General features: G+C 54.1%; 1 protein-coding gene across 2 annotated transcripts in view; it reads right to left on the bottom strand.

Annotated features, from left to right (window-relative positions):
• Window positions 1–9,135: 9,135 nt before the first annotated feature.
• The window catches only part of RASSF7 (Ras association domain family member 7), a 34,094-nt gene continuing 16,165 nt past the window's right edge, over window positions 9,136–27,064 (bottom strand). Inside the window, exons 1-6 of one of the 2 annotated variants that reach the window (XM_058026612.1) lie at window positions 26,585–26,657; window positions 14,118–14,271; window positions 13,014–13,927; window positions 11,817–11,985; window positions 11,058–11,168; window positions 9,136–10,340 (exon numbers count right to left, since the gene is read on the bottom strand). In XM_058026612.1, coding sequence (XP_057882595.1) covers window positions 10,309–10,340; window positions 11,058–11,168; window positions 11,817–11,985; window positions 13,014–13,927; window positions 14,118–14,220 — 1,329 coding nt within the window. In that variant the 5' untranslated portion in view covers window positions 14,221–14,271; window positions 26,585–26,657 and the 3' untranslated portion in view covers window positions 9,136–10,308. Of the gene's footprint in view, window positions 10,341–11,057; window positions 11,169–11,816; window positions 11,986–13,013; window positions 13,928–14,117; window positions 14,272–26,584; window positions 26,658–27,064 lie in introns of those variants that run through there. The other variant, XM_058026611.1, reaches the window with a different exon arrangement.

Here is a 27,064-nt window from a genome sequence, read left to right as displayed (position 1 = left end):
GTCTCTCGCAGGCCGCTGCGGTTTTTTTCCCCTCTAACTGCTCTCGCCTGGGCCCGACCCAAATGTTCCCGTGGCGCTGGGTGAGCGCACGCACGTAGAGGAGGAAGGGCTGGTTTCGCGCTGTTCCATCGGCCGTGGGGCTCTGCCCGGGCTGTCCTCGGCTGTCCGCCGGCAAGGGGAGCGCAGCCCAGGCTCTGCTTGCGGGCGGACGTGACCCAGAGTAACGTGCGTGTCCTCGCAGACACTTGGGGCATTGTCAGGAATCAGACGGGTACCGAGGAGAAAACAAGGTCCTTTTCCAGAGAACACAGAGCGGGACAAAACGTGCCCCAGCCTTGCTGCTGCCTGCCTGCTCGAGGCCTGAAAGAGGGGCGAAGCGGGAGGGACCGGGGCGAAACCCCGGGTGATGCCCCAGCCGGTGACACGCACTGCCTCGTGTTGGAAAAGGCAAGATCTGCGCTGCAGAGACACAGCTTCTGATTTGCACCTTAGTTCATGCGGGGCTTGCCAGCCTCCAGGGATAAGACTGGGGGCATGTTCCCCCATTGGGATTCCTCCCCGAGTCCATGGGCGCAGCACAGCGGTCCTGGCACCGCACCGGGCGGGCACGGAGGGCAGCCCGTGACGCTCTCCCGCCATCCCCGAATGCACTTCCCTGTCACTGCACACACATCGTGGCTCTGGCACCGCCGCGGGGACTGGAAGCCAGATGGGAACAAAGGGAAGAGCTGCAGGGCTGGGATAAGCGGGAGCTCTCCCCGGGACAGCACCGGCCGTGTCAGCAGGACATTTCATCCCAGAGATTAAGGGCTGAGCCACGAACTTGTTTGGAGCTGGAGGGGGAGCGGGGGCTGAGGGCAAAGCCAGCAGCGCTGTAGCGAAGTCCCTGGGCCCAGGGCCTTGCCAGGGCAGTAGTGACCATCCTGTGAGCCGGGCAGTCTCGCCGTTCCTTTAAGGACTCGGACGATGGCACCTCCGGAGCGAGGGCTCGGTGCACCCTTGGCCCGCCGCAGCAGCGCATCCATGCTCTGCCCGCTGCCTGCGCTCGGCTGGCTCCGCGCCGGCCCTGCTCCATGCTGGATGGTTTAACACAGCGGTCAGGCAGGTCCGAGCAACATCCAGAGCTTGGCAGCCAGCTGTGCAAGCACTGCTTCGAAACACACTCAGTCCCTGTGTGCTTACAGTCACGAGAAGGATTTCTTTTTTTAAAGTAAAATCTGGAATGTATAGTACTGCCTGGAAGAAGAGTGACTTAGTGGAGCGCAGGAACCAACAGCACGTGTGTCCTGTACCCTGGCAGAAGCAGCAGTGCTGGTAGGGAGGTGTCAGGGCAGTACCCAGCCATGTTACTTCCCACAAAAATACCTATTTTATAAAAAAGAGTATTTTCCATGGCTGTGCCTTCTTTTGTGTTGGCTCACGCCCGGAGGGTGGAGGGGTCGGTGTGCTCAGCAGACAATTTCTCTCCAATCCAGGCACCAGCCCTGTGCTGGGAAAGATGTAAAATACGTGACTTTTCCCCTACGGCTGCTGGGGGAAAACAAAAACCCCACACACAGCATGCACACCAAATGACAACAGAGACAGCCTGTCATTGTGCGGGCTGTCACGCAGAAGAGGGGCTGTCCCCCCATCCCCCCTCCACACCGGCAATGGGAGAGCAGAGCCACGGATGAGTGTTAAAGCGCTCCAGCAAAACATGTAAGGAAATCCTTTCGATGTGGAATTGCCACCGGCTATCAGCGAGCCCGCGCTGGGTTTTGCTTCCAAATCTTGCTCCAGATGGCAAAACACCCGTCGGAGCCGGGACAGCTGATGCCGAGGGAGTTTCGAGAAGGGATGCAGAGCTCGTGCCTTTTGCCGGACAGCATGCATTATCAGTTCACCAGGGATGAGCCGTGTGGCTGCTGTTTGTCAACGGCCACATCCGCACCCGCAGTGGTTTTTCTTGCCCAACAGCAGTCTGAATGAACCGGGGGGATCACAACAAACGTGCCCGCTCCCCAGACGCGCTCTGGTTTCCGATCTCTTCGAGGAGGGCGTGTGTGTGACTTCGGGCGGATGGGAGCCAGCCTGCAGACTCGACGCCTGGCTCTCTGAGTCTCCAAACAAGGCTTTTCCCACTACGGGACAGCGCTGCGCCCATCCATATAGCTCTGTCTCTGGTCCTTGGCAAATCCTCCTTGAGGTGCACTAAAATTTTCAGCATTCCAGCTGTTTGCTTGGCTGCGGCTTGTAGGGTGATGGGCGGGAGTGAGCTCACCCCATGAGACGGTGAGCGCTGTTCTACTGAGGATGTACAGAAAATCTCCAACTGCTCGTCCCTTTTTTTGGGGAAGTTGCTGGAAGCAGACTGCCGGGGCCGAGGGACCACCTCCGCCCCCTGCCACTGCGAGGGGCACTCGGGTTCGCCGCACGCCCAACCCAACGGAGGGGGGAAAACATACAAAAAATTAATGTGACACGGTGACATTTGATGCAGCGACAGGAGAGGCGGCAGCGGCGGGGGCGGCCGGGGACACCCCGACTCTCCCCCGCCCCCTGGCCCCGTCCCTCCCGCACCGCCTACGTGCGCCCCGACACTGCCCTGATGGCACGGCCCCGGCGGGCCGTACCATGGGCCGGGCTGCGGCGGGGGCGGAAAGGGGACGGAGGGGAAAGGGAGAGACGAGTGCCGGGGCCATGGGGGTCCAGTGGGCAAGGGGCTCCTCGCGGGCGGCGGCGGCAGGGCAGGGGGGCGCCGCCGGCGGTCGCCGGCCCGAGCGGGGCGGCGAGGGCGGGGAGGGCGGGGGTCGGCGGGGCGGGGTGAGCGGGAGGCGGGCGGCGGCTCAACAGGTACAAATGGTTCCTCCCCGCAGCAGCAGCGACGTGCAGAAGCGAACGCGCCGCGCCCGCCGCTGTCACCGCCGGGGGGGCGGCGGGGCCGCCTGCCCGCCCGGCCCCGCCCCGCCGCGGCCGTCGGCGGGCGGTGGCGGAGTCGCCATTGGCTGGAGCGGCGCGGGGGCGGGGCCGGCGGGCGGGCGCGCGGCGTCGCTATTGGCTGGAGCGGCGCGGGGGGCGGAGCGAGGGGCCGCGGCGCGCGGCGTGGGCCGGGCCGGGGCAGAGCGAGAAGTTGGCGGCGGCGGCGGCGGCGGCGGCGGGAGCGCAGGTGAGCGGCGGCCGCGCCGGGAGGGATCCCCCGTTCCGGAGCTGCGGGCCAACGCCGGCCCCGGGGCCGTACGGGCCAGCCTGTCCCGGGGGTGGGAGCGCGGAGCTGCAGCTCCACGCGCCGCGGAGCCTGGGCACGGCGCGGCTCCCCCCTCCCGCGCCCCATCCTTCGCGCTGCCCGGTGTCGCCTATGCTGCAGGCGGGCCCCGCCGCCCCCCCGTCACCCTCCAGGAGCAGGTGAGCCACTGACTAACGCACATTGTGCTCTCGGCGACTCCACTGTGCGTGTGACAGCGGCTAACCTGCTCCTCGGACATCACTGTGCGGCCGCCTCGCCTCCCCGGACCCGCGCCTCGAAGCCTCGACGCCCTCCTGCGCTCTCGGCCAGCCAGGTGAGGGGCTCCGGCGTGCCAGGGAATCGGCTCCCCATCGGTCACCACTGTCCTGCCTCCAGCGGTTGCCCGTGCTCGGCTCTGCGGACCCTCGATGATCGGCCAGGATCGGCCGCGCTCGCTCAGGGGAGCGCGGAAAGATGGAGCGCTCCTGCCCCGGGGCTCGGTGTGCCCGCGGGAGGTGGAGGGAACGGGCCGCGTCGGCATGTGGGTGCGAGTAGTTGGTGGTAAAGTTGCTCAGGAGGGATGGCGTGCCTCTCTCTGTTCTCTCACTCTTCTCCAAAGTAAATAAGTGCTAGCGGACTCCGTACCAAGTTAGAGACGCATCATCCCGGCCGGTGACGTCTTGAGAGCCGGTCAGTGACTAACTGAACTGCTATTGCCAAGGGTGTGTTAATAGAAGAAACTCTGCCTAGTATTGCCCTGGATGAGTCACATTTAAACAGAGACTCTCTAGTCTGTTAAAGGAAAAGCAGAAACGAGCCTCACTTTCCTTTTTTGTTGCTGTTTTTTTTTCCATCCCACCCCTCACCTTTGCTCGCTGTTTTCTTCATCTTGTGCCAGGGCTCTATTGGCGGCCCGGCCCTGACTGGGCATTTGCAGAGCTGCCGTGCCCAGTGTGCTGTGATGTCACGCAGGGGACTCTGACTTCATGGCCCCGAGGAGCAGGAAGGCAAGCCAGGCAGGGACTTTTCCAGCCACCCACGGTGGCTGTCACTAAAAACTGAGGAAGTGACGAAGCAGATGGCTTCTCCTACAAAGTTACCTCTTGTGATTTTTCGGCTGCTGAAGAAGCTGGGTAGTTGAAATGTGTATTTTCTGAAGAGCAGCACAGCTTCATTGTCAGCTGAAGTTCCTAATATCCAGCTGGTATTCACCGCAGCTGCTGGTTCCCTGGAAGGGCTCAGGTATTCCCCCTACTCCTGGGGCTGCTCTCATGTAGCCCTGGGCTGTTGTAAAGGCTTGATCTGAAGGAATTGGTAGTGCTCTGGTCAATAAGTAGTTAATTGCACAAAAGGCAGAGCAAGGTCCTCTGTTGGTAAAGTGTCTCTCTGAGAAGTTTTGCCTGTCCCTATCTCTCCTTCATGCTCTTATCATTTCTGTCTCTGTCCCAGAGGAACATCTGCTCTTCACAAGGAAACTCAGCTTCCTCTGTGCTCTGTGTTTCCGTAGTGCTCAAACAGCTTGGGAAGATGGGAAAACCAACTGAATTTACCCGAGATGCTTTCATGTTTGTTCAGAAGCCGAATGGGCCTTTTTATTTTTTTCTTTTTAATGGGGGACAGGGTTGGGTTGGGCAGACAAGTTTGCAGCTGTCTCAGCCCCAGATTGCTTTTTTTCTTTCCTAGCTGCATCTACAGCATCTTCCCACTGCTGGTCCCAAGCAGGCAGGAGCACAGTGTAGCCACACAGAGAAAGGGAGGGAGGGAAACCTGGTGCAAAATCCATCTGTGTACAAGTGTGGCTGAGAGCTGAAACTGAAGGCCACGGTCCCCCTGCCACCCCATTTTATAGGTGACCATGCACGTAACAAACCTGTGTCTGAAAATAAAGGTGCTTTGTTTCTCTTTGAATGAACAGCCCTGCGTTTGGGACTGTGCTGGCTGATGAGCTAACCCCGGGAGATGCCGCTGGCAGGAGCAGCTCTGCAGGTCACCTGGCAAGGCCTGTCCCACTTCCCGTGAGCAGCACTATGGTATGAATGCTTCCGACTTCCTGCCACCAATGGAACCATCCTGTTCATCTCCAGTAAGCAAAAGGAAGGGGTTGAAGTGAAGTTTGTTTGGTTTTGCTTTTTTTGTGTGTGTCTCCAGTAAATGGGGGGAGCATCCAACTCAATTCCTGTTTTTAACATTCTTCTGGCATGATTCAAAACTAACCTGCTGTGCTGTCACCTGAAGTCTTCAATAAATGTGCAAAACCAGTGTTTGAGTGCTGATTACTGTAATCCAGGGCATCAGACCAGGTGAAGAGGAAAGCTGTGCCTTCTCAGTGATGTGTCTGATTGCACTGCATGCCTGGTTCCTCCCATCTCTTATTTTGCCTCTGTGGCCAGTGAAGGTGGCTTGAAAAGGAGAGCAGAAGGGTGTGACATGGTTGTCCCCCAAGCAGGAAGCCCAGCATCAGCCCTTCTGTCCTGGCCTAGCTGCAGGGTGCTCCTGAGCAGTGAGAAAATACACCAGGGCTGTGATGCCCCTTGAAGTCATGTTTTTCAGTAGCTAAGAAACAGATTTGTAAGATAGTACTTAGCTTGGTTAGAAGAGTAGTTGTGTGCTTTCACTCCGAACTGTGAGATTTTTGGTGAGAGGCAGGGGAGTGCCTTACAGGAGGGGATGATGCTGAATTTCAGGCCTGTTGAGCTGAAGGGACTCTTTGTGCTCTTCAAAGATTTTGTTCTTGTTTCAGCTCTTCATGGAGGGAACGGAACAGGCCTTACCCTTCAAGCATCACATGAGGAAGCGCCTGTTGTGTTCTGTCCATAACATGTCCCAGTGTCAGGTGAGCCTCACCGCAGGAGCAAGCTGCTCTATGAGGAATAGAAGGAGTACATGAATTGTTTAAGAGGAAGTCAGTTAGTTAAATGCAAGCAGGGACTTATATAATACATCCTAAAAAAAAAAAAAAAGATTTCTGCTGGCAGGAGGTTCCATTGGGAGAGAAACTTGCTCATCCATAAACAAGAAAATTTCCCAGCCTCCTCTAGTGCTTTATGGTGCTTTTTTTTTTTTTTTTTTCCAGGGCAAGGTAGAATGCAGTCAGTCTGCACTCTGAGATGGAGAAAGAAAAATCATCATAGGAGAGCAGACAATGCTCCCTGCATGGACACACACGCTGGTTCAAACAGCTCTTCCTCATCTGCAGTGAGCTATGCTGGGAGAAGCTGTGCAGCCAGGAGCAAGCAGCAGAGCATCTGTACACCACTCGGGGAGCAAAACCATCAGGCATTTTCTCCTCCAGACATTCACACCTTTTCTTATGTAACTGGTGCTGAAGTGTGTGCTTTAAAAGCTGCTTGCCAAATCCAGGGGCTGGGAGGCAGCACAAATGCTTCTAGCACTCTAGATGAAATTGAGGGGGAAAAAAAATTATCCAAACCCAAACACTCAGGAACTTGTACAAATATGTGATTGCAACTTGGGGATGGTTCAAGTGTCTGCAGCAGTGTTGCCCTGAAGAAACTGTACTCGCCTGGGGCAGTGCTGGCACCCAGACCACCATCTGATGAGGGTGGTGAGGAGCTGACCGTTCAGGATAGAGGGGTGAGGAGCTGGGGGCCATTTTTCTTACACAATATTAAAAAAAAAAAACAAACCCTAAAAAAAAAAAAATCAGGTAGTGCAGCCAGGAAAAGGGTGCCAGGGAGGCTGGAGGTGGCTGAAATACTCTTCTGAATGGTGCCTTGTGCTGGCAGAACTTGCAGATTTATTAAAAAAAAAAGCCAACAAAAATGCGGGACTGCTCACCAGCAAAAAACAGGTAAACCCTTCACTTTGTGATTTTCGGATGGCACTGGAGCTAGCCAGGAGAAGCATCTGAGGAGAGAGAAGCTCTGAAGTCCATTCCTGCCCACTCCAGGGAAGGAAGAAGCTGTCCATGGCGCCTGAGGGACATGGGGACACGGGTCCCTGCGCAGCCAGGCACAGCATCCTCGAGCCACCCTGCACGCTTGGATCCCTGCCTTGCCCGCGAGCCAGTTGTTCCCTCTCCAGTACGCGCCGTACGCTGGGCTGCTGGCTTGTTTTTTAAGGGAAAAAGCAATAATTTATTTGCTTTGTTTTAATCTCATAACAATGGGTAATGGTAATTTCTTCCTACCACTCTGTAGTGGCCTAGAAAAGGACAGCATCATCTCCACTGTAGCAAGAAGGCTTGTCCCAGGGCATAAAATTTTAATTAGGAACAATCACGCAGCCTTGAAATGGGAATCGCGAGCAGCAAAAAAGTCAAACCATCAATAAAATATTCAATGGCAGAAATGTATTATTGACACAGGCTTTAGAGCAGCTAAAAGCGGGAGGGCGGGGCAGCGGGGATCGAGCCTCGCTGCGTTAAATAACAGGCGGGACCCGCGCAGGCCCCCCGAGCCCAGCAATATAGGTCAGCCTGGGCTGGGAGCTCCCGAGGTAACACTGGAGTTTATTGCCACCCACCTCTGCCCCACGTGCACCACAGCAGGGACTGAGGTGCTAATCAAAGTCATTTATTGCCTTGTAAAACACTGCTGGCCTAGGCAGCAGCTGGGTGATGCTGGGTGGGACACAAAATGAAAATCTGCAAAGAGCCACAATCTTGAGAGTTAGCCCCTGGTCACGGCCCTCTCGCTAGCCCCATGCCCGGTTATCAGTGGGGGGACACAGTTGATTTACTCTGTCTCCCACCCATGCAACAGTTCCAACTCCTGCATGCCAGCCAAGGGGCATCAGCTGAAGGGCCAAATCTGCTGTGATATATATTTTAAATCCTTATTTTCCACACCTTCCCACACCTCCCTCTAGGAAAGACTGGTGCTGGTTTGGCCTGTTATGATTGACTGAATCATGACTGAACCTACAAAACTGATAAATAATATATAATCATAACAGAGGGGAAAAAAATCCCCCAGACATTCAAATTAATTTCCTGCCCCCATTTGGAAGTACCATAGGTGATGACCCTTTTCTCTTTATTCTTGTTTATTTTGCAGAAGGCAAGGCTACAAACGTAACCCAAAAAATGAAAGATCCAGTTTTAAACCTGCAGAGGTCAGTTTTCTGGGATACACAAAGGATATCCCATGACACAGTGAAATCCAACCATGTACAGGGAAAGTGGGTTTTCTAATCTGCTTTTCCCTCCCCTCCCCAAGCAGCACTGAAATGGTCTTTTTACACTGTCCATCACCCACTCCTTAGCAAGGCAGAATCTTTAAAAAACAAGAGTTCAAAAAAAAAAAAAAGCACACAAAGCTCAAAAAGCAAACAAGCAGGGGAGAAACAGCTGCATGTAATGAACATATTTTTAACTAATTTTCCTTGAGATACATTATTTAAGGAGGGTGAGGAGGAGCTTGAAAAACAACCCACCCAAAAAGCCCCAAAAGCCCCAATTCAAAAAAGGCAACTTTGAAATTGCATCTGCCTGCTGTGACAGCTCTCCAGTCATAACCTAAGACACAGCAGTACCAGTGGATCTCCCAAAATGCAAACTTTAATCCTTTAATATTACTTGATCAGCCTGCTGGACTGTGGTGACACCTTGAAAATCAGCTTTGAGAGGGGAAGATGTCCCCAGGCACAAGAGCCCCGCAGAAGCTCAGGGGAGATGGTGATGGACAGCAAGAGCTGGCATTCCTGGCTGCTGTTATCCAGCTGCAAAGAGGCTTGGAGGCAAATGGGAAATTTCCCCTTACCCGCTCCTGTCTGCAGCTGAGCACCACCCCCTTTGCCTCCTGTCCTAAAATGCTCTGAGCTGCTGCTGCTGCTGCTGTGCATTATTAAAATGTTGCCATGTTTCATCCCAGAGATGGCCGCAGCTCACCGGAGACAAGCTGCATCCCCTGGCTGTAAAGCACTTCACGATTTAAAAAAAAAAGAGAAAAAAAAAAGGGGAAAAAAAGAGAAGAAAAGAGCACTGTGTGCATAAGAGTCAGTCAGTTATAAAATACTCACAGCTTTAATTCGGCAAATAGAAAGAGATGGCTCGGAATGGAAGAGGCAGCTGCGGGATGTGCAAACCACTGGGACGGGGACGCGTCCGGCAGGGACGGCTCACCCTGGCCACAAGAGCACACTCACACACTCGCTTTGCTCAAATCCTTTCCCAAAGATTTATTGAAAACTGGATCTGCGGCACATGGGATTTACATTCGCACAGGGAAGCGGGGTTTCACCGGGAACGCTGTGCCCAAGCCACATTTTCCGCATACGACACACTGAAAACAGGCTCAGGGATCTCCCAGACAAACTCATCCCCTCCCCAAACCGCTTTGGTTTTGCAATTAAAATACCAAACAAGGTGCCTCACCACGACAGATGAACAGAATGGTAGCTACTGGCCATCAAGTTAAAAAAAAAATTATCAGGGAAATGTCACCAATAGTATTTTGGTCCTGCTCCTCACTCACACCACCACCGGGGAAGGGCTCATTCTGCAATTTTTTACTTTAAAAAGAAGTTGAAAGATTAAATGAATTTAAGAAAAACAACTCCTGCTGTGTGCTTCCTTGAAGCGTGGTCTGTGGCACCATAGAAAGTGGTTTTCCTACAGGTTTCTTATAATATACATAAAAAAAAGACAAAAAGAAATTTGTCTTAAAACTGTTTTTGGGCCTCCCCTGCCGCCAGTGAAGAGGCTGTTTGTCATGGCCCCACTTGCAGTGATGAGTTGCTGTGAAATCTGTTAACTTGCTCCATCCAGATGAGCCTCCTCGTGGGTCTCCACTGCAGCTTTGCTCCTCTAGTCAAACAAACAATGACTTTTCCAAATGCACGATGGATCTTTTGAGGAGGCTATGCAGAATGGGTGCACTGCTGTTTTCTGTTCAATATAGAAACTACTTAAAAAAAAATAGAAGGGAGTCGCTTTCATCCTCAGGGGAAGAGGGTTGCTTTTTGAGATCAGTCTCTAGTTTTACTTTACAGTCTGTAAAAATATTCTGTCTGGCCATCCACATCCATTCACAATATAAAGCAGTAAAAAAAATATAAAATATATATATATATATATATAATATGGTTTATTTATACAGTTACACTTTGAAGGCAATTGATCCTCCACTGCCTGGGACCTTCTACCTCCAGATGCTCTGCCTGGTTGATACAACTGCAAGATAAGAGAAAAAAAAACCACCTGAGCAATCCCACCATGGTGGGTGAGCACTTGCAAAAAGGAGAGTGGAAAACAGAATGTATGTGAGCACAAAGCCTGGACTGGGAGATGGGAGTGCGGTTGCTGCAGCGTCCTGATGGATCGGGGTGGACGTATTGGGCTGTGTGGAGGATGGCAAGAGGCTTTTGCTGGGGCAGAGGTGGCATGGGTGGGAGGAGGATGCCAGGGTGGACGCAGCATCACGCAGCAGGTAGGTGTCCCTACTACAGCTCTCTTTTGCTGCACCCACAAAACAGGTGCAAGGTGACAAAAGAGTCACAGGAGGTAGGAAGGGTTTTGGGATGAACTAGTCAATAATATGGAACAAAAGTAGCTCCTGTAAAAGCCAGGAGGCAAGTCCTCATCCTAACTGAGCAAGGCCTTAACCCTGGGGGTACAGAGGGGCAGGAGAGGGATGAGAACCATCCTCCACAGCTCCTGGCAGGGCAGAGAGCCAGGCTGCCAGTGTGTGAGCCCCTGGCAGCACAGCAGAGACTGCTGGAGTGTGAGCTTTGCGCTTCCTAATGGCATCTATAAATAGCTCTGGCCTCCCACCACCAGCACACGCTTGCTCTCTGCAGCCCATTTTGGGCAGCAAAAGCCTCTCCCCTCTTCCCAGCCATCCTCTGCAGAGCAGCTCAGGCTCCCAGGGCCCCAATGGGACATACGCACCCTCGGGGCTCAGGCTGGACACCAGGGGCTCCGGCAGGGTCCTGGGATGGCCGAGAAGCTGCTTGGTGCTGACCTGGGGAGGCAAGTCTGTACCAGCGGTGGGAGAAAAACCTGCAGGATAGGGAAAAACATCCAGCTCAGGCAGGGCTCAAGCCTCCCAGGCTCGCTGGGCACAGCCGCTGCAGTGCCACAGGGCAGCCATGTCACCTGCTCCGGGTGCTCCAGAGGAGAAATGACCAGGTTCCTTTCCGTAAGAACCCCCCCGCTGCCTCCTCTCACGCCTGTGAGGCTGCAGACAAGGCCCTGGGCACCACCCTTCCCTCGCCAAACACAGAAAGGTCATTTGTGGCCAGAGGATGTCCCCACCAGCCCACAGCCCCCGGGGACTGATGCCGGCCTTCAGCCACCTGCCTTCTGCTGCAGCCGCTGTGGTGACATGAGCAAGGCTGTGAAGGAAAGCTCCCTGCAGCCGCCTCGGCCCCAAAAGCAGCAATGCAGGATCCGACTCCCGTGCATGTCTGTGAGCAGCCCCCAGGCTTCAATGGGGAGGAGGAAAGAGCCCCAGGGGTGAAAAATCTCTGAAACCCCGTGGGAGTGGTGAGTGACTGCCATGTCAGCACACAAACCCCCACCTGCCTAATCTCAGTGCCCAGGGGAGAAGTGGCCAGCTTTGGGGCTGACCCCTTGGAGAGGGAGGCAGGGAGCGGGCAGGGTCTCGCGGAGCAGCCCCCGCGGCCGAGCCAGCGGCAGTGTGCTGACCTCCGTTTCTCCGGTAGGCTGGCAGCTCGCACGGGCTCGGCTCCGCCTGGGCGTCCTCCTCGGACCGGGCCTGCACGACGGTCACCGTGGCCCCCGTCTGCTGAATAAACTGCTGCAAATTACACTGCCTCAGCTCCTTATTTAACTCCTCCAGCTCCTGGGTCTGGGCCTGCAAAACACACACCGAGCGGGGGACAGGGTGAGCCGCACATTCCCCCATGCCCCCAGCCGGCCGGCAATCATCCTCTGGGGCTGCTCACCGGCTGGGGCTCACCCCAGCCCACACAGGGAACCTCAGGGGTACTGTGGCTCAGCCGCCCCTCTCTGAGGGCATACAGGAAGGGAGGTGCCCAGGCAACGGGGACGAGGATGACGCTGGTTTGGGAACAGCCCTGCTCTGCTGCATCTCCACAAGAGGGTGCGAGCAGCCATCAAACGCGCCTGCTGTGCTGGGAGTTGCCAAATGCAAATAAGATGCTCAAGGAAAGATGCTGAAAGCATGGACAGCCTGGGGAAAGCCTGGATAGAAGCTTCCCCGTTTTGCTCCAAAGGGACATGGTGGGTAGAAGGCAGGAGTCATGCAGCCCCTTGATCCTTGATGCTGGGAGGCTACAACAGGAGAGCTGGTGGGGCATCGCAGCTCATTCCCAGAGCTGCCATCTCCACACTGCACAGCCCCCCACCATGAGCTGGGAGGGCATCAAAGCTCATCCCCAGAGCTGCCATCTCCACACCGTGCAGCCCCCCACCATGAGTCCAAGCCCTGAATGGTCAAAAGACTTTGTGCACAGGCACCACGGGAACCTCTGCTAAGCCCTTTGTGACTCCTTCATCCAAGATGACATTGACCCTTGTGCCCATGCCACCAACCCCACACTTGCTCCAGCACCATTGTCTGTGCTGGAGTGAGGTGATGCTGTGCTCCTGGTGCAAGAGTCAGAAGGAGCATTAGCCCAGACGTAGCTTGCACAGAGAGCAATGTGTGTGGGACCCTGCGCCAGTGGGGCAAGAGTGGTAGTGTCCCTCTGTCAGTGATCACTGCTGCTGAGAGCTGTGCACCAAGTCCCAAGATCACTGGGCAGGTGGAATAACCAACCCTACTCAACCCATAGGTCTAATGTGTCTGGAAAGCTGGTCCTGCCCCCTCCCCTCAAGATCTTACCATCCCAGGGGGTGGCTCAACCCAGTCTTATCTACCTGTAGGTTCTTTTCAGCTTCCTCCAGGGCCTTCTCCACACTGGCCAGGTTGCTCTCCAGCTGGGTGCCTTGCTTGACCTTGGCCTCCAGGTCCCTTTTCATTTTGGTGGCCATGTCCTCCAGCTCTATGGGGCTGGGCATAGAGATCTCCTTCCCCCTCTTGGCCCTCTCAGCCATCTCCCATTGGATCTCCTCCTGCAGGGCCTCAGTCCGGACACTCAGCTCATAGATCCTCTGGGTGTACTCCTCCAGGCTGGCCCGCAGGCTCCTCACCCGCTCCTGTCGCTCCCGCTCGCACTCCTTTTCCAGCCGGAGCTCACTCTGCCAGAACTCCTCCTCACCCAGCTCCGTCTCATTCCTCCGCACCACTTGCTCCAGATAGAGGATCTCATTCTCCTGGCCAGCAAGCTGGCTGCGCTCCCAGAGCCGTAGGTCCATTTCTAGCGTGTCTCCATGGGCCTCCAAGGAATGCAGCTGCTCCTGCTGCTGCAACACTCTCCTAAAAAGCTCCTCCTTGGAGGGCTGGACAACACCACCACCCTCCAAGTCTAGCCCATCCCGTGTTTGGTGCCTCCATCGGCTCACGGCGAACAGGTCGCTGGAGCCTGTCGGACCCAGGCTGAAGGTCATGGACTTTTTGGGCTCCCTGGAACGGGGTCCGTCTATGCTGGTGAGCCTGGGCTTGATGGGCAAGCTGGCCCGGATGAACGTCCTCTCGGGAGCCTGGGGAGAGCCCAGGAGGGGGCTCGAGGAGGGCCGCTCGGCCATGCTGGGGCCCGTCCGCCGCAGGATGAACTGCACGTCGTTGGCATACTGCCCACACTTGGCCAGCGACTCCAAGGGACACTCCAGCGGCAGCAGCTGCCGCTCCTTCTCCCGCAGCTTCTGCACCAGCACATAGCGGCCCGTCTGACCTGCCGGGAGGAGGTGAGCACATCAGATCGGGAAAGCAGAGGCCAGCAGGGCTGTGCTCAGGCTGCTGCCCCACAGGCAGCGCTGCTGGCATCCCCACCACCACAGAGCAAGACCTCCACCTGCCCAAGGACTCCTCTTCCAGGAGGAACCTGCAGATGGGGCACCCCCCAGCAGACGGAGATGGCTCACCAATGGCCCGTGCCAGGGCAATGACCACTTCTTGGCAGGTGGTTTGCTCCGAGACTCCACACACGACCCTCTGGATCCCATCCACCCAGACCTTCAGCTCCATCCCCTCAGCTGCTGGGCCTCAGGTGCTCTGGGTCATTGCAGAACAGGCTGCCTGTGGGGAGAAAACAAACCAGGTTTCCATCCCAAGCCACCAACAAGGAATACAAGATGCTTTAAAAGCAGTGTCATTAAACCATCATCCCATGGGGTGAATCCTAGACCAAGGAGTTGTTCGCTGCCACCCTGTGCACAGATTGCACTTTTGCTGATGTTATTAAACGCTGATATTCACCTGCAAAGAAATTTTTTTTTTCATGTGGGGACAGTGGGTCCAGATCTTCCTGTGGTGGGAAATGATGAGGTTTGTGTGTCTGTGTGGTGCCCAAAAGATGCCCAGGTTATTTCTGTTTTGAGCACAGACTTTTAATGGGTCTGGATTTTCACTGCAATTTCTCTGGAAATTTGACAGAGTGGCACTAAGGGATTCTCTAAACAACTTTGGAAAAGACAGATGAACTACTGGTGGCCCACTTTTACAATGATCTAGAGGGAAGGAGCAGATACTGCACATTTTAATATTTTCATATTTACATCCATCTCAATTTATCAGAGAGAGATTGAGAAATTAAAATAAAGCCTCTTTCTGAACAAAGGCATGACCAAAGGTAGGGTTTTGGAGGGGTAGCCAGGCATAAACACCTATGACAAAGCCCAGGCTCTGACCAACACTGGGCCCAGCTCACCTCCCATCCAGTGGGTACTACTACCATAAAACAACACCTCTTAGCCTGGGCACACCCAACTCCTGTCTCTCCCAGCAGCTCAACAACTGCAACTGGCATAAATTAAAAAAAATTAAGCACAAGCTGTAAAGAACTCAAATATTTGAGCTTACAGAGTTTTCAAACACCATGCAAAGATGTATCTATTTTGCCTGCTACAACACTGGTTTTGACACTCAGTCTTGTCTGAAAGTCCTGGATGGAGTAACACACACTAAATTTTCAGGCCTTCCATCCAGGGGGGGTCACAGACTGCTTTCCCAGCTTCACCCGACTGGTCGCAGCCCCTCCCTCTGCTCCAGCTATCCCAAGTTTGCAGCCAGGCTGTGAGAAAGCTTGACCTTTGGTTAAACTCCACTTTTTCATTATTTTTTGTTGCCTACTTGAGTAATCAAAGGGAGGGCTTGAAGGGTCCTGTCTCCGGTGATGAGGAGTTTTAATCGTGGTGTGAGAAAGGCAAGGAGAAACCAAGGAGGACACGGCTTGGTGGGGACATTCTGCGCAGGTGCCAGGTCCTGCTGGTGCCACCTCCCTGCCCACCTCCAAAACACGGGCACGGAGCAGCCGTCACAAATACCTCAGCGCTGAGCTCATGTTTGCCTTGGCTGAGCCACCGGGGAAACTGTGGGGCTGAAGGACACCCTGGGTTCGGCCCACCTCCCTGTAAGCCCCAAACCACTAACATTTGCACGATATAAATTGGAACCTGCGTTTTGGCACCACTCCCCAGTCCTGTGTATTCAAGGCTGCCACTGTCCCCTGGCGTGGAGCAAAGTCCAGGAGCCACTGCGGCACCACCCAAATCACCCTGAAACCACTGCTGTTCACCACCCCAGCCTCCTCAGCAGCACCCTAACACCACAGCTGGAGAGCAACACACCCCACAGAGCACTCCCTACGCCCCCCTTCCCTGCCCAGGCACCAAGCTAGTCTCAAATCCAGCTTCTTGTGCCACAACCCAGGATACGGGGGCCAGGAGCTTAAGAATAAAGAAGAAAAGTAACCCAGCTCGTTGAGTCCCACCGAACAGTCTCACCTTGCTGCCAAGATCCGGGGCTGCCGAGCGCCGTGGGAGCAGGATGGCTGCGGGCACACGGTCCCGGGCACCTGTCTGGGTTCAAACCAGGCACCAAGCTCTGGCCCCGCCCTGGCCGGCCTTCCCGGCAATCATTTACCACAGCCCAGCCTGCGGCACAGCGCTGCCAACAGCCTGGGAGCAGCCAGCCCTGCTCCTCATGCAGGAGAAACCCCCCTGAAAGCAGCCAGGGCATGACCCCCACCACGTTCTCCAGCACCCCAAAATCTAATGGATTTTATTGCTTCCTTAGCTCCTTGCAAGCACAGGGGATGTTCGCTGTAACCTCTGGGGGTTTGGGAGCTGTCTCCAGCTTGCAGCCAGATACAGGATGTTATCTGCCCCCTTGAAGCGGGCTGGGGGCTGCTCCCTTCCCTGCCTGCCCTCGCCCTGCCTTCTGGGGAGGATCAGCTCCCACTCAAAACCAGCCTCGCTGCCCCTCTTCCCCCAAATCCCTGGCCTCACAAGGGAGCAGAGAGGATGAAGGTACATCCTTATCTGAGGGGACCTACAATGCTCCCTGAGCCACTCAGTTCCTGCCTGGGAGGGACATCACAGGCTGCCCTCAGCATCTCATCCCTAATACTCCACCATGACAGCCTCAATCTAGTTTAAAAAAACCAAATAAAACCCCATCAGGCAATAAACGTAAAAACATTCTCCTTGCCCCAAGCATCACCTTTGCTGTAACCTACTCAGTTCCTTACCATCACTCAAAACCACAGCAGCTGGGGGTGAGTCTCATTGCCCCACCTGCAAATAGAATCCCCTCTTAATGGGGTTCTCTGCCAACCCCCAGCATTAATAGTGGGAGCCCTTGATACACCACCAGGTAGGAGAAATAATGGGCTTTTTTTTGGGCAAGAATTACTTTTCCTGGGGAAAAGCAGCTTCTCAGCAGAAGGCAGGTTTCCAGCTGCCTCTGTTTGTATTTGCCCCAGCAGGTCGCTTTGATCATGAACCCGAAGGGCAGGCAGCTGCCAGGCCCTGCCCCAAAACAGCACCAGGGAAGCCAGCAGGTGCCTGTGGGTGCCAGGACACATGACTGCTGCTCCCAAAGGCTGCTTATTTTATTCTAAATAATTTTTATTGGAAGCAGATTAACAAAATGACTAATTTTCTGTTCCCTTTCCCCATGTGATGGGTCCTAAATCTGAGGGTAGGGATGATTCATGCCATGACTTCAACAGATTTCCTGACTGAAAGTCAGAATTTCAAAAGCTGACACTAGAATTTTTTTTTTTTTTAATTAAACATCTCAGATCCCGCAGCTTTATTTTAATTGCTGGCACTGCTGTCTCCCAGCCTCCCTGAAACTGTCAGGCTAAAGGAAGTGGAGAAGAAGGAGTATTTCTGCACGTGCAGGAGGATGCACCTCTTGCTCCTGGAAACTGCCATCCTGATGGCTGCTGGGACTCACAAGGGTCTGGTGACTTCCCCTGGACCTGAAATAGTAGAATATTGCCCAGTCACCCTCCTCACAAAAGTGAAGACCACTCCTGATTTGTAGGGCCAGCTGCCATGTCCCCTATGGGGTCTCTCAGAAGCTGAGACAGCACCTTCCAGCCAAGGAGTGCAAGCATTTTGCAAGAGTCTTTCTAATATGTTTTGCCACACACAATAATGACAATTTTTTTCAAAATCTGTTTCAGAAAAAACTCATCCATTTTGCACCCAACAGCAAGGCCTACTGCAACCCAAACACCAAAGTACCCCAAACATCTCTATCACAGCTGCTAAGAAGGAATATCTGGGACCAGCATAAAGGTTTTGAGATGGGCAACCTGCCAGCACTAAGGCTTCACCCATTTTTGCAGGTTCACTCACCTCCCTCACTGTGTCCACCCCTGGCAGGGAGCTGGGTACAGGGCCAGGTGGCAGGAGAGGAGCACCACAGGGAAGGCTTCCAAGAAAGCCTAATTGAAAGTGAAAGGAATCCAGAAGACCAGCCTTTCGTGTCAGGGTTTGGGCTGAGGGTAGGGGCATAAAGACTCATAGTTAATAAACTGCATTAGTACTTGAGAGCAGGCTGTGATGAGCCTGCCATCTGTGAAGCACCAAGGTGTCCATAGGGACCAGCAGCTTTGCATCCCTCTGGGTGCAGCCCAGGAAAATGCTGGGGTACTCTCAGTTGTTTTATTTCTTCTTTGAACCTGACCCTCTGGCTCCTCTCCCACCCAGTGCCAGGGGGATGCTCATCCCAGCTGTGTGCAGACACCCCAATAAAAAACCCAACCCAGCACATGAGTAAGCAGCAGGTGGGGAGGGGAGGGCTGGCCTGTGCTGCCACCCTCTGTGCTGGGGCCTGGCAGGCTGGCTGTGACTCACTGCCCTGCTTCAACTGCTGCAGTGACACATCCAGCAGCTATTTAATACTTCCTCAAGCTTCTCCCTGCTCTAAGCACTGGGGCCAGCTGCTGCACCAAAGGGGAGAGATGGTACTTGCCCATCTGCTGAAACCTCTGGTGGGGCAGAAGCCTCCCTGTTACTCTGGTGACCAACACAGAGAAGATCCATAAATAACTGAAGCCTCCTGACAACAACTGCAGCAGGTTGGAGGGGATGGGACATGGTCCAGGTTTCCCTCCAGACCACAAACTGTGTCCTGCTGCCTTGGGACCCTCTTTTAGAGCGACATCACCTGCCCTTGGCTGAGCTGTTACAGGGACTGAGCAGTTCTGCTGGGCTCTCCATGCCATGTCCATCCCAGGACAGAAGGCAATGCCATTGTCAGGGCTGACCACTGGCCGGTCCAACGCTGAGCACGGATCAGCTATGGCAAGGTTTGATGCCGTGGCACATGCCAGACTGCCAGCTCCCTTGCTGGGCAGAGATCACCATCCACATCTCTGAACAAGCAGTCTGTGCAGCAGAGTCTAGCAATCACCCACAGTCACTGCTACTGCAGCTGGGAGCACCAGGCAAAGCCCCAGCCACTTGGTGCACGACCTTTCCATCAATCCAGCTTGACCTGAGGATGCCCTTCCACCATTTCAGCCTGTCCTGAGGATGCCAGCCCCAGGATCCTGAAGGAACACATCCTCTGGCCCGGTGCAAGGCAGCCAAGAGGGTCACCTACCAAAGGCAGCAGGGTCCTGTCCTTCGGCACGGGGGCCATCAGGGTGCGGCTGGGACGCTCGCAGCACAGAGCTCCAAACTGGAGCAGCAGATGGGTTACTTCATCCTGGCACAAAGAACTGACAGGGGTTAAACAAGCTCAAGAGGTGACAAACAAGTCCTACCAGAGTGGTCACAGCCCAGAGAGGCAGCTCTTCATCCTTCCACCATCACAGGGAGGGTGTGCAAGTGCTTCTCACACCCCAGGCCTAAGGAAGCCACCAGCCCTTACACAAGGTAGCCACAAGTACCCAGGAGCAAGGAAGCAGCCAGTATGGGGCTCTAATTCACACCCAAGCAGCTTATTTAGGGGTGGCCACAACAGCACCATATCCTCAATTCACCCACCATCCCCCATCCAGCTCCCTACTCTGACATGTTGTGCCTGACAGAAAGCCCTAAAAATTGGCAAATTACCAAAATGGTAATTTAACCTGAAGGTGCACTTTCACCAGAGATGTGTGGACGAACCCGAGCCCAAACACCTCCCAAGGGTCTGCTGCCTTTCAATAGCAAGCAGCTTCTGCTGGGGGCATCCCACAGCCCATAATGCACACTTGGCATCAGCAAAAGTTACATCCATGTTTCAAGGGCTTTTTGCACTAAAGGACATCAAAAGGAAAAAAAAAAAAAAAGGAAAAAAAAAAAGGCATTTGCATGCTGGAGAGCTAAAGCATGATTTGAGCCAGAAATCACAGACCACCACCAAAATCCTCTGGCAATCCAAGGGGGCACATATCTCACACAAGGATCTTGCAATCTTGCAGGAACTGCCCAAAGAGATGGATTTCTGGAGAGCCATAAGCACCACACCAGCAAACTCCCATTAATAGAAAAATAAAGGCTTAGAGATTTTCTGCTCCACTTCCTCCCAAAAATTACAGACCCATGCTAACATGCCTGAGGAGGCTGGCCAATGTTGAGCAGGGCAGGAAGAGTCAGGTACAAATCCTGCCCAGGGCTGTGACGCAGAATGGGGACGGTCCTCAGGGCGATGGCCTTCGGCAGGGATTTAGGGAAGGGAGGCTCACATCATGACTGGTGTTAAAGACACTCACTGCATGCCACCTCCACCTGCCAGGATTTCTGCTTTTCAACCCAAGCTTTTGGGTCTGCTACAGCATCAAATCCACAGGGAAAGAGAAGAAACAGAAACAACACTGTGAAGAAGCTGGGAGACCTTTTCTCCCTCTTAGACAAGATTAAGATTTGTGGCCATGCCAAGTCAGCATTGAGAATCATATGAAAACATCTAGAATCACAGCCAGTGACATTTTAGGGATGATTACTAGTCAGTCCACCTCACAGATGAGCCACCAACCAAAAGCTCATTGTAAATTAAAAGCAGCAAAAACATCCCTCCACCTACTGCACACACTCACATTACAGCGCTTCAGCCTGGAAGCGGAAGGATCATCTTTCACACCTGCATGCATCATGTTTCTCCCCTGCAGCACTAATGGCTACTGTCCGTGGGGGGAGAGCTGGCAGGGCTGGCTAGGAAAAAGCCTGCCCTAAACAGGAAGGTTTGCAAGGGAACCATTAGCAGCACCTGCTATTCCTGTAACCATCACCATCACCCCCAGTCCCACATGTGAAGAGTGACTTCATGGAAGCAGCTGGAAATAAATCCGTAGGTTCTTCCCAAGGGGGAGAAGAAAAATTAGCAACAGTGAGTAGATTAGAGGGGAAAGAGGAAAGGCTTTTGCACTCCTATGCTCTTTTCTTTCTTGTGCAATTGAGTGCACCCTGATGCCATGCCCAGGATGGACCCAGCCTTGCCCCCAGTACAGGGGCAAGACTAGGTCTAGGTATCTTGGGGCTCTAGGTTGATCTAGATTAGGTTCATCTTTAGGGGATGAATCCAGCTCCTAAAAGGCAGGCTCTGAGGGATACTTGCCCAAGCATCCACACAAACACAACCATGGCACTCATATGCCAGCAGGTCCAGAATCCCTGCTGTGTTCATCTTCCACAGCAGTCAGTCATCAGGGAAAGCATGATGCAATTTGTGAGTTATTACACACAGTCCATTCCCCAAGTCGGAACACAGCTTGTATTTCTCCCCACGCAGAACACGGGAGCAATCTTGAGAGGCAAGAGCCTGCTCAAGCCTTGGGAATACTCCTTCCCAGCCAAAGAAAACTTCCATTCCCCCCACCTTCAAGGGCACTACCCAACCAATGAGGTCTCTCTCCCAGTGCCTCCAGAAGAGCCAGAAAGGATCCTCAAAGTGCAGCTTCCTTGAGATGCTCACCCAGCCCAGCCCAGGGGATGATGCTGATAATGCAGGCAGAGACAGACACTCTTCCTGTCTCCTGTCAATTAAGCAAGAATTTCATCCCCATAGGATTACAGGAAAATTCAGGCTCTGCAGCTATCCTGCAAGTAGGACTGGGGACATAAAAAAGCCAAATGACCTACAAATGTTTTCCCTCCAACCGGCCTTCCAGCCTCTAGAAGCGCTGGTGTCAGCCATCAGCAATCCTCTTTCCATTTCAATTCTCCTCCTACAGGAGAGGGTAATTAACAAGCTAGCAAATGCACAACCAGAGATAAAGCTTCCAGATTTTATTCTCCACTTTCAGAATAACTTGCAGTTTCCTATCCTGCTTCAGAAAGCAGCCACATGTCAAGGACATAGTGCTGGGTGTCCAGAGTAGAGGATGCACAGATGAACATGCAGGTGCACGCTGTCATGGATATTTATTTATAACTTTGCAGGATTAAAAAGGATTTTAATGACCCTTTGCAGAGAGCTGAATGGGCTCCTTTCTCTCACATGCTCAGACACAAAGACAAATAAACAAGAGATTCAGAATGAATCCTGGCTGAAACCTTTGATAAGACCCTAGGGTATTTTAGAAGTCTCTGCTTTCGCACTACCTGGCACATGACTAATTAGGTGGAGGTGCTATCAATCACTGCCTGAACCCACCCAGAGACAATAAGCTCTTTAAGGCAGTAAAATCATGGCATATCTCTGGAGAGGCAAGTGCATCTGGGACATCCGTCCAGGGGTACAAATCACAGTCCTACAACAAGAGAAGGAAATCACGGCTGCACGACCAACCAATCCCCCCAGCTGCCTTGCTGGACTTTTGGCTGAAGGGGTTTTAATGCCAGCAAAGGGCTCCATCCCTTGCTCCACACACAGGCCCAGCACTTAATGACACCTGAAGGATCAAAATGGGATAGGAACATGAGCTGGGGACTGGGCCAGCACTCCTGCCTGCACAGAGCGGGAGACAATAAAAATACATTGTTTCTTCTGAAACATTTAGGGACTTAATCCTCGTGCAGCTAATGCTCACATGGGCTGGCTTTGGGGAAATAAGTACTTTTGAACTTCCTAGCCCAACTTCTTTATAATCAGCAGGTCATTAAAAAGCCAAATGAACTCAAAGAGGACAATACCAAATCCAATGTCTCAGCCCAGACAACCCTCAAACTGCATTAAAGCAGTCAAAAAAAATTCTTAGAAGGAGTTTGGAGGGACAGCTAGTCCTCAGCATGCAGCATCAAAGATTCAAAGCCATGTTTCTAGCACCTCCACTCCTGGGTCCCAATGACGTTTCCCTTCCTGAGTGGGAAAGCAAATGCCCTTTTCCAACATATAATGGCAAGTTTGCAAGATTTTTAAAATACTAGAAAGAGCAATAGAAAGGTCTTTAAAAAACAACAAAAACACAAACAACTACAGGAATCGTTTGTGCACAAGCACCTATGCAGAGCCACTTCTTTGGGATGGGACCCCAAGGACTTGACAAGTTGCCCTGAGAAAGTCCCATCCCAGAGGGATCAGGGCAGGGAGAAGAGGAAGGAGAGATGACCTCAGAGCAAGCCTGGGAAACACCTAAATTTCTACAGGCACAAACCATCAAGCAAAGACCTGGGCACACTGGTCAAGAGTCCAGGGAGACCACAAGCTGCTCTCCGACAATGAAGCTGCTCCTCAGAGAAGAGTGCATGTGCATTTGTGCTGCAGGAACCAGCCCGCACCGATCACAACATGCAACGAGGTCCACTCAGCATTCCCACCACAAGTATGTTTGGCTCTTAGCAGAAAGGAGTGCTGACACCTCCAAACATTGCCAGAACTTGGAAGAGAAAATAAAAATTGGCAAGTGAGAACAGCAACCACAAAGCCTCCAAAAAAACCAGCACAACCCATCTTTATTCTTATGAAGAGATGCCTATGGTGTTTATCCAACCTGCTGCACTCCACCAGCTGCCTCAGGCAAGCATCCAGAGGCAGAGACCAGCTCCCTGCTGTACACTCACATTTCCTGGGGAAAGCATTGTTCACAGCAGGAATCTTTAAACCAGCAAGAGCCCTACAAGTGCTCTCCCTGTCAGACAGCTTCACAACACCACCTGGGTGCCAATGGTTTACCCGGGCTGGCAGGAACAACAGGGAGCAAAGGGGAGGCTGCCACTCACTGGGCTTCCCTGCCAGCACAGCTGCTCTCCTGCAGGATGCTCTAGGTACCTCCAAAGTCCCCACTGTGCTCAGGAGTGCAATGCTGGGTCTAACACCACAAAGGCCATCCATGGGAGGCTCTGGACCCCAAAGGGCTGTTGAAAGCACTGTGACATTCCACTGTCATGCAGGAGGCACCCGAGAGGACACAGGAAGTGTTGAGCATGAGGCTCCAGAGATGAAGACCTCCAGCAGGATCTGTGTGCTGTAGCAGGGTTAGGAAGTAGCAACAAAAGAAGCCTTCATGGCAATTCACGAAGCCTTTATGCAATTGTCCTATGTGTTTGGTTAAGAAGGGTTTCAGGTTATTTTCCCCCCTCCCTGTGCCCTCCCTCTTTTTTTTTTTTTTTCTTTTTAAAGCAACAAGTTATTCTAGATGACTAGCCTGGGGCAGCTGGAAGCACCCCAACCCTCAAGAAAGTTCTGACTCCAGCCCATAAAAAGACAGACAATCAGCCACTTTTAGGAGCTCCTGAACTTGGCATCTGAAAAATGGAAGGACATAAAAATGTTAGCAGTCCTTTATAACAACAGGATTCTGTGAAAAACCTTCAGTGGGGCCAAGCTTAAGCTTTAATTTGAATACACAGGTTTGCAAGGGCATAGACAAGCTGGAACAGATGGAAGAACATCCTTTAAAAAGATGCTCTTGAAAACAATGCATACACACAGAGCTGAAACCTAAAGTGTCCCTCATACCTTTATTTAGACTTGGGCACAGAGCAACCCATTGTCAAACAGCACCTGGATTTCTCCCTGCTCACCACAGCACCCAACCTCGCATGACTCCAGAAAATACTCTGCTCTGAAGCCTTGGCACACACATCACTGCCTCCCAGCCAGGAAGGATTAACTCTTTGTCTGGAACTGCTCCCAAAGCATTCCCTCCCCAGCACACGGAGAAACAACAGAACATGGGCGTAGGTCAATTCTGTGCCACCACTGGAGGGTTTTCCTATTGAAGATGACATGAACAAGACAGGACAGAGAGATGCTGAAAACCATGAAAAGGATGAACCAGTGTGGACCATGCAGATGCACTCAAGCAATATTTCCTTGCAGCACGTGGTGACAGTCAAGGCAACCACAGGACACATCTCCACTGTGGAGGTGGACCGCACACACATGTTGCCAGATTATTGCTCAGGTCTGCCTCTTTAAGACCTGGGTAAAACTAATTTCCATGTCTCTCTCACACTCATTTGCAAAGAGTTTTATATTTTAGAGCAACTGGCATGCCCTTGCAGGGAAATAGTGCAGGACCCTGGGAACTGCAGTGCTCAATGCTGTGAGTGCTGGGCACCTGCAGGTGCTGCAACAACTTTGTACCACACGGTGGAAGAAAGGCTTCAGGAAGATGTGTGCACTTGTGGCAGCTTCTGGATTTCCACGCCATTTCTTTCGAGAAGGCATGGGGAAGCCAGCAGAGGTATGTGGAGAGGGAGTCCAGGCATCGTGCTCAGGCTCCCCCAGCAGATAACGGGGATGTGGGAGGATTCCTGGCATTCCAACGGCATCAACAGAAGGTAAGAACATCCCCCCTTCCCCACAGCCCCTTCCTGAGAAGACACCACCGGCACTGCCTGATAAGGAAAACAAGCAGCGTTTGGAAGACGCTTCCCACTCCTGCCCACTGCAGATACAGCGTGTGCTCACGGTTTGCTCTCGTCTCCCTGGGAAGAGCTGCAATTCCCGCCTGCTCCCCGCAGCGCTGCCCCTCGAGGAGGGCTGACAGGTGTGTGCGGCGCCGCTGCCCCGTGCCGGCAGCCGCCCGGCCCCACATCTGACAGCGGCGCTCTGCCGTTCGTGCTCCCACACGCTGCCGGGGCCCGGCGCCTGCCCGGCAAGTCCCGGCAGAGCGCGGCCCGGGCCCTCCCCGTTAGCACCGGCATCCCGGGGAGCTGGCCCGGCTCGCGGCGAGGAGGAGCAGCCACAGCTCCCGGCTCGCCTCTTTCGACCATTTCTCACGAGTTTCCGCCTGATTTCTCCTGAAACAGCCATCCCAAGGGGAGTGCCATGGGCTGTGCCTGAGGCAGCCACTCGGCGTGAGAGGCGCACGGCTGTGACCCTTTCTTTTGTACAATACCCTTGAACCCACGTTTGGGTTTTTAACCTGCAATTACAAAGCGCTGTTGCAGGGCAGGGAAAAAAAAACAAACCAGGAGAGGAGCTCGGTGTCCCGTTCCCCCCTCCTCCTCCCCGCAGCAGGCCACAAGTGGAGTTACGAAACAACCTGCCAACCTGCCGGCAGAGTTCACGGAAGGCATCAGAAGTATGCGGCTGGAGCCTGGCTCTTATCGAGGAATTTAACCCCTCTCCTCGGGGAGACGGAGACGTCTCTGAAGGGAGAAAGGACGGGAGGTTTTGCCCCACGGATGCGAGGGGAGGAGGCTCCTGGCACGGCCATCTGAGACCCCCACGCCACCTCGGCTCCTCCGCTGGGGGCTCTGGGCAGCGTTTGCAGCGCCGGCGGGGCCGCTCCTGCCGGCGGGGCCCGGCTGCACCGTGCCGGTGGCCGGGGCTGCTGGGAGTGCCTCGGGCAGGCGGGAGGCAAAGCCACCCGGTTGCTCGACCGACCGGGACGCGACAGGGGCGGCACCGGGCAGGTGGCAGCGGGGCCAGTGCCGAACGCCGCTCCCCGTCCCCCCAGCCCGGGCTCTCCTTACGGGATCCGGGGTTACTGCGGCGCCGTGCCCCAAGCCAGCTGCTCGCCGCCCCCGCCCCACTTGGCAGCCCCGTGGGGCTGTCCCCTCCCTGGCGGGCCCTGCCAGGCGGGCGAGGCCCCGGCTGCCCCGGGGACGGCTCTCTCCGCGGACACCCGCGGCCAGCGGCCCCGCCTCAGCCGCAGCCCCCCTGCTCGGGGCCGCTCCCGGCGGTACCGGCCCGGCTGCGGCAGGGCAGGGCCGCGCCCGGTGCTGCAAAGCAGCGGCAGCTCCTGCCCGGCCCCGCCGCGCCCGAGCGCACTCACCTGTCGCCGGCCCGGCCACGGCAGGGCGGCCGCGGCTCCGGCTCCGGCTCCTCTCCTGGGCGGCAGCGGCGGCAGCTCCGCTCCGCTCCGTCCGCCCCGCAGCGCGGAGCCGCGCCGGCCCCAGCGCCGCCCTCCGCGCCCCGCCCCGCCGGCCCCGCCCCGCCAGGTGAGCGCCGCCCCCGCCAGGTGAGCCCCGCCCCACACGGAACTCCCCCGCATCACCTCGGCTCTTTAAAAAAAAAAGTCTGAAATTCTCCTTAAAAAAAAAATCTTAAATTCTTTTAAAAACTCCCCCCAAAACCTTAACATCTTCTTTTTAAAAAAGTCATAAAACCTCTCTAAAAACCCAACAGATTAAAAGTCTCGTTTTAAAATAAACCCTTAAATTCTCCTTATTTTTTTAAGAACTCATAAATTCTACATTTTCCCCCTGAAGTCTTAAACTCTCCAATAAAAATAAAACTCTTTAAAAAAACTTTT

The sequence above is a fragment of the Melospiza georgiana genome, chromosome 6, assembly GCF_028018845.1.
Source record: "Melospiza georgiana isolate bMelGeo1 chromosome 6, bMelGeo1.pri, whole genome shotgun sequence".
Taxonomy (NCBI): domain Eukaryota; kingdom Metazoa; phylum Chordata; class Aves; order Passeriformes; family Passerellidae; genus Melospiza; species Melospiza georgiana.
Note: the sequence above shows the minus strand (reverse complement) of the source record. Positions and strands in the feature narration are given on the sequence as shown.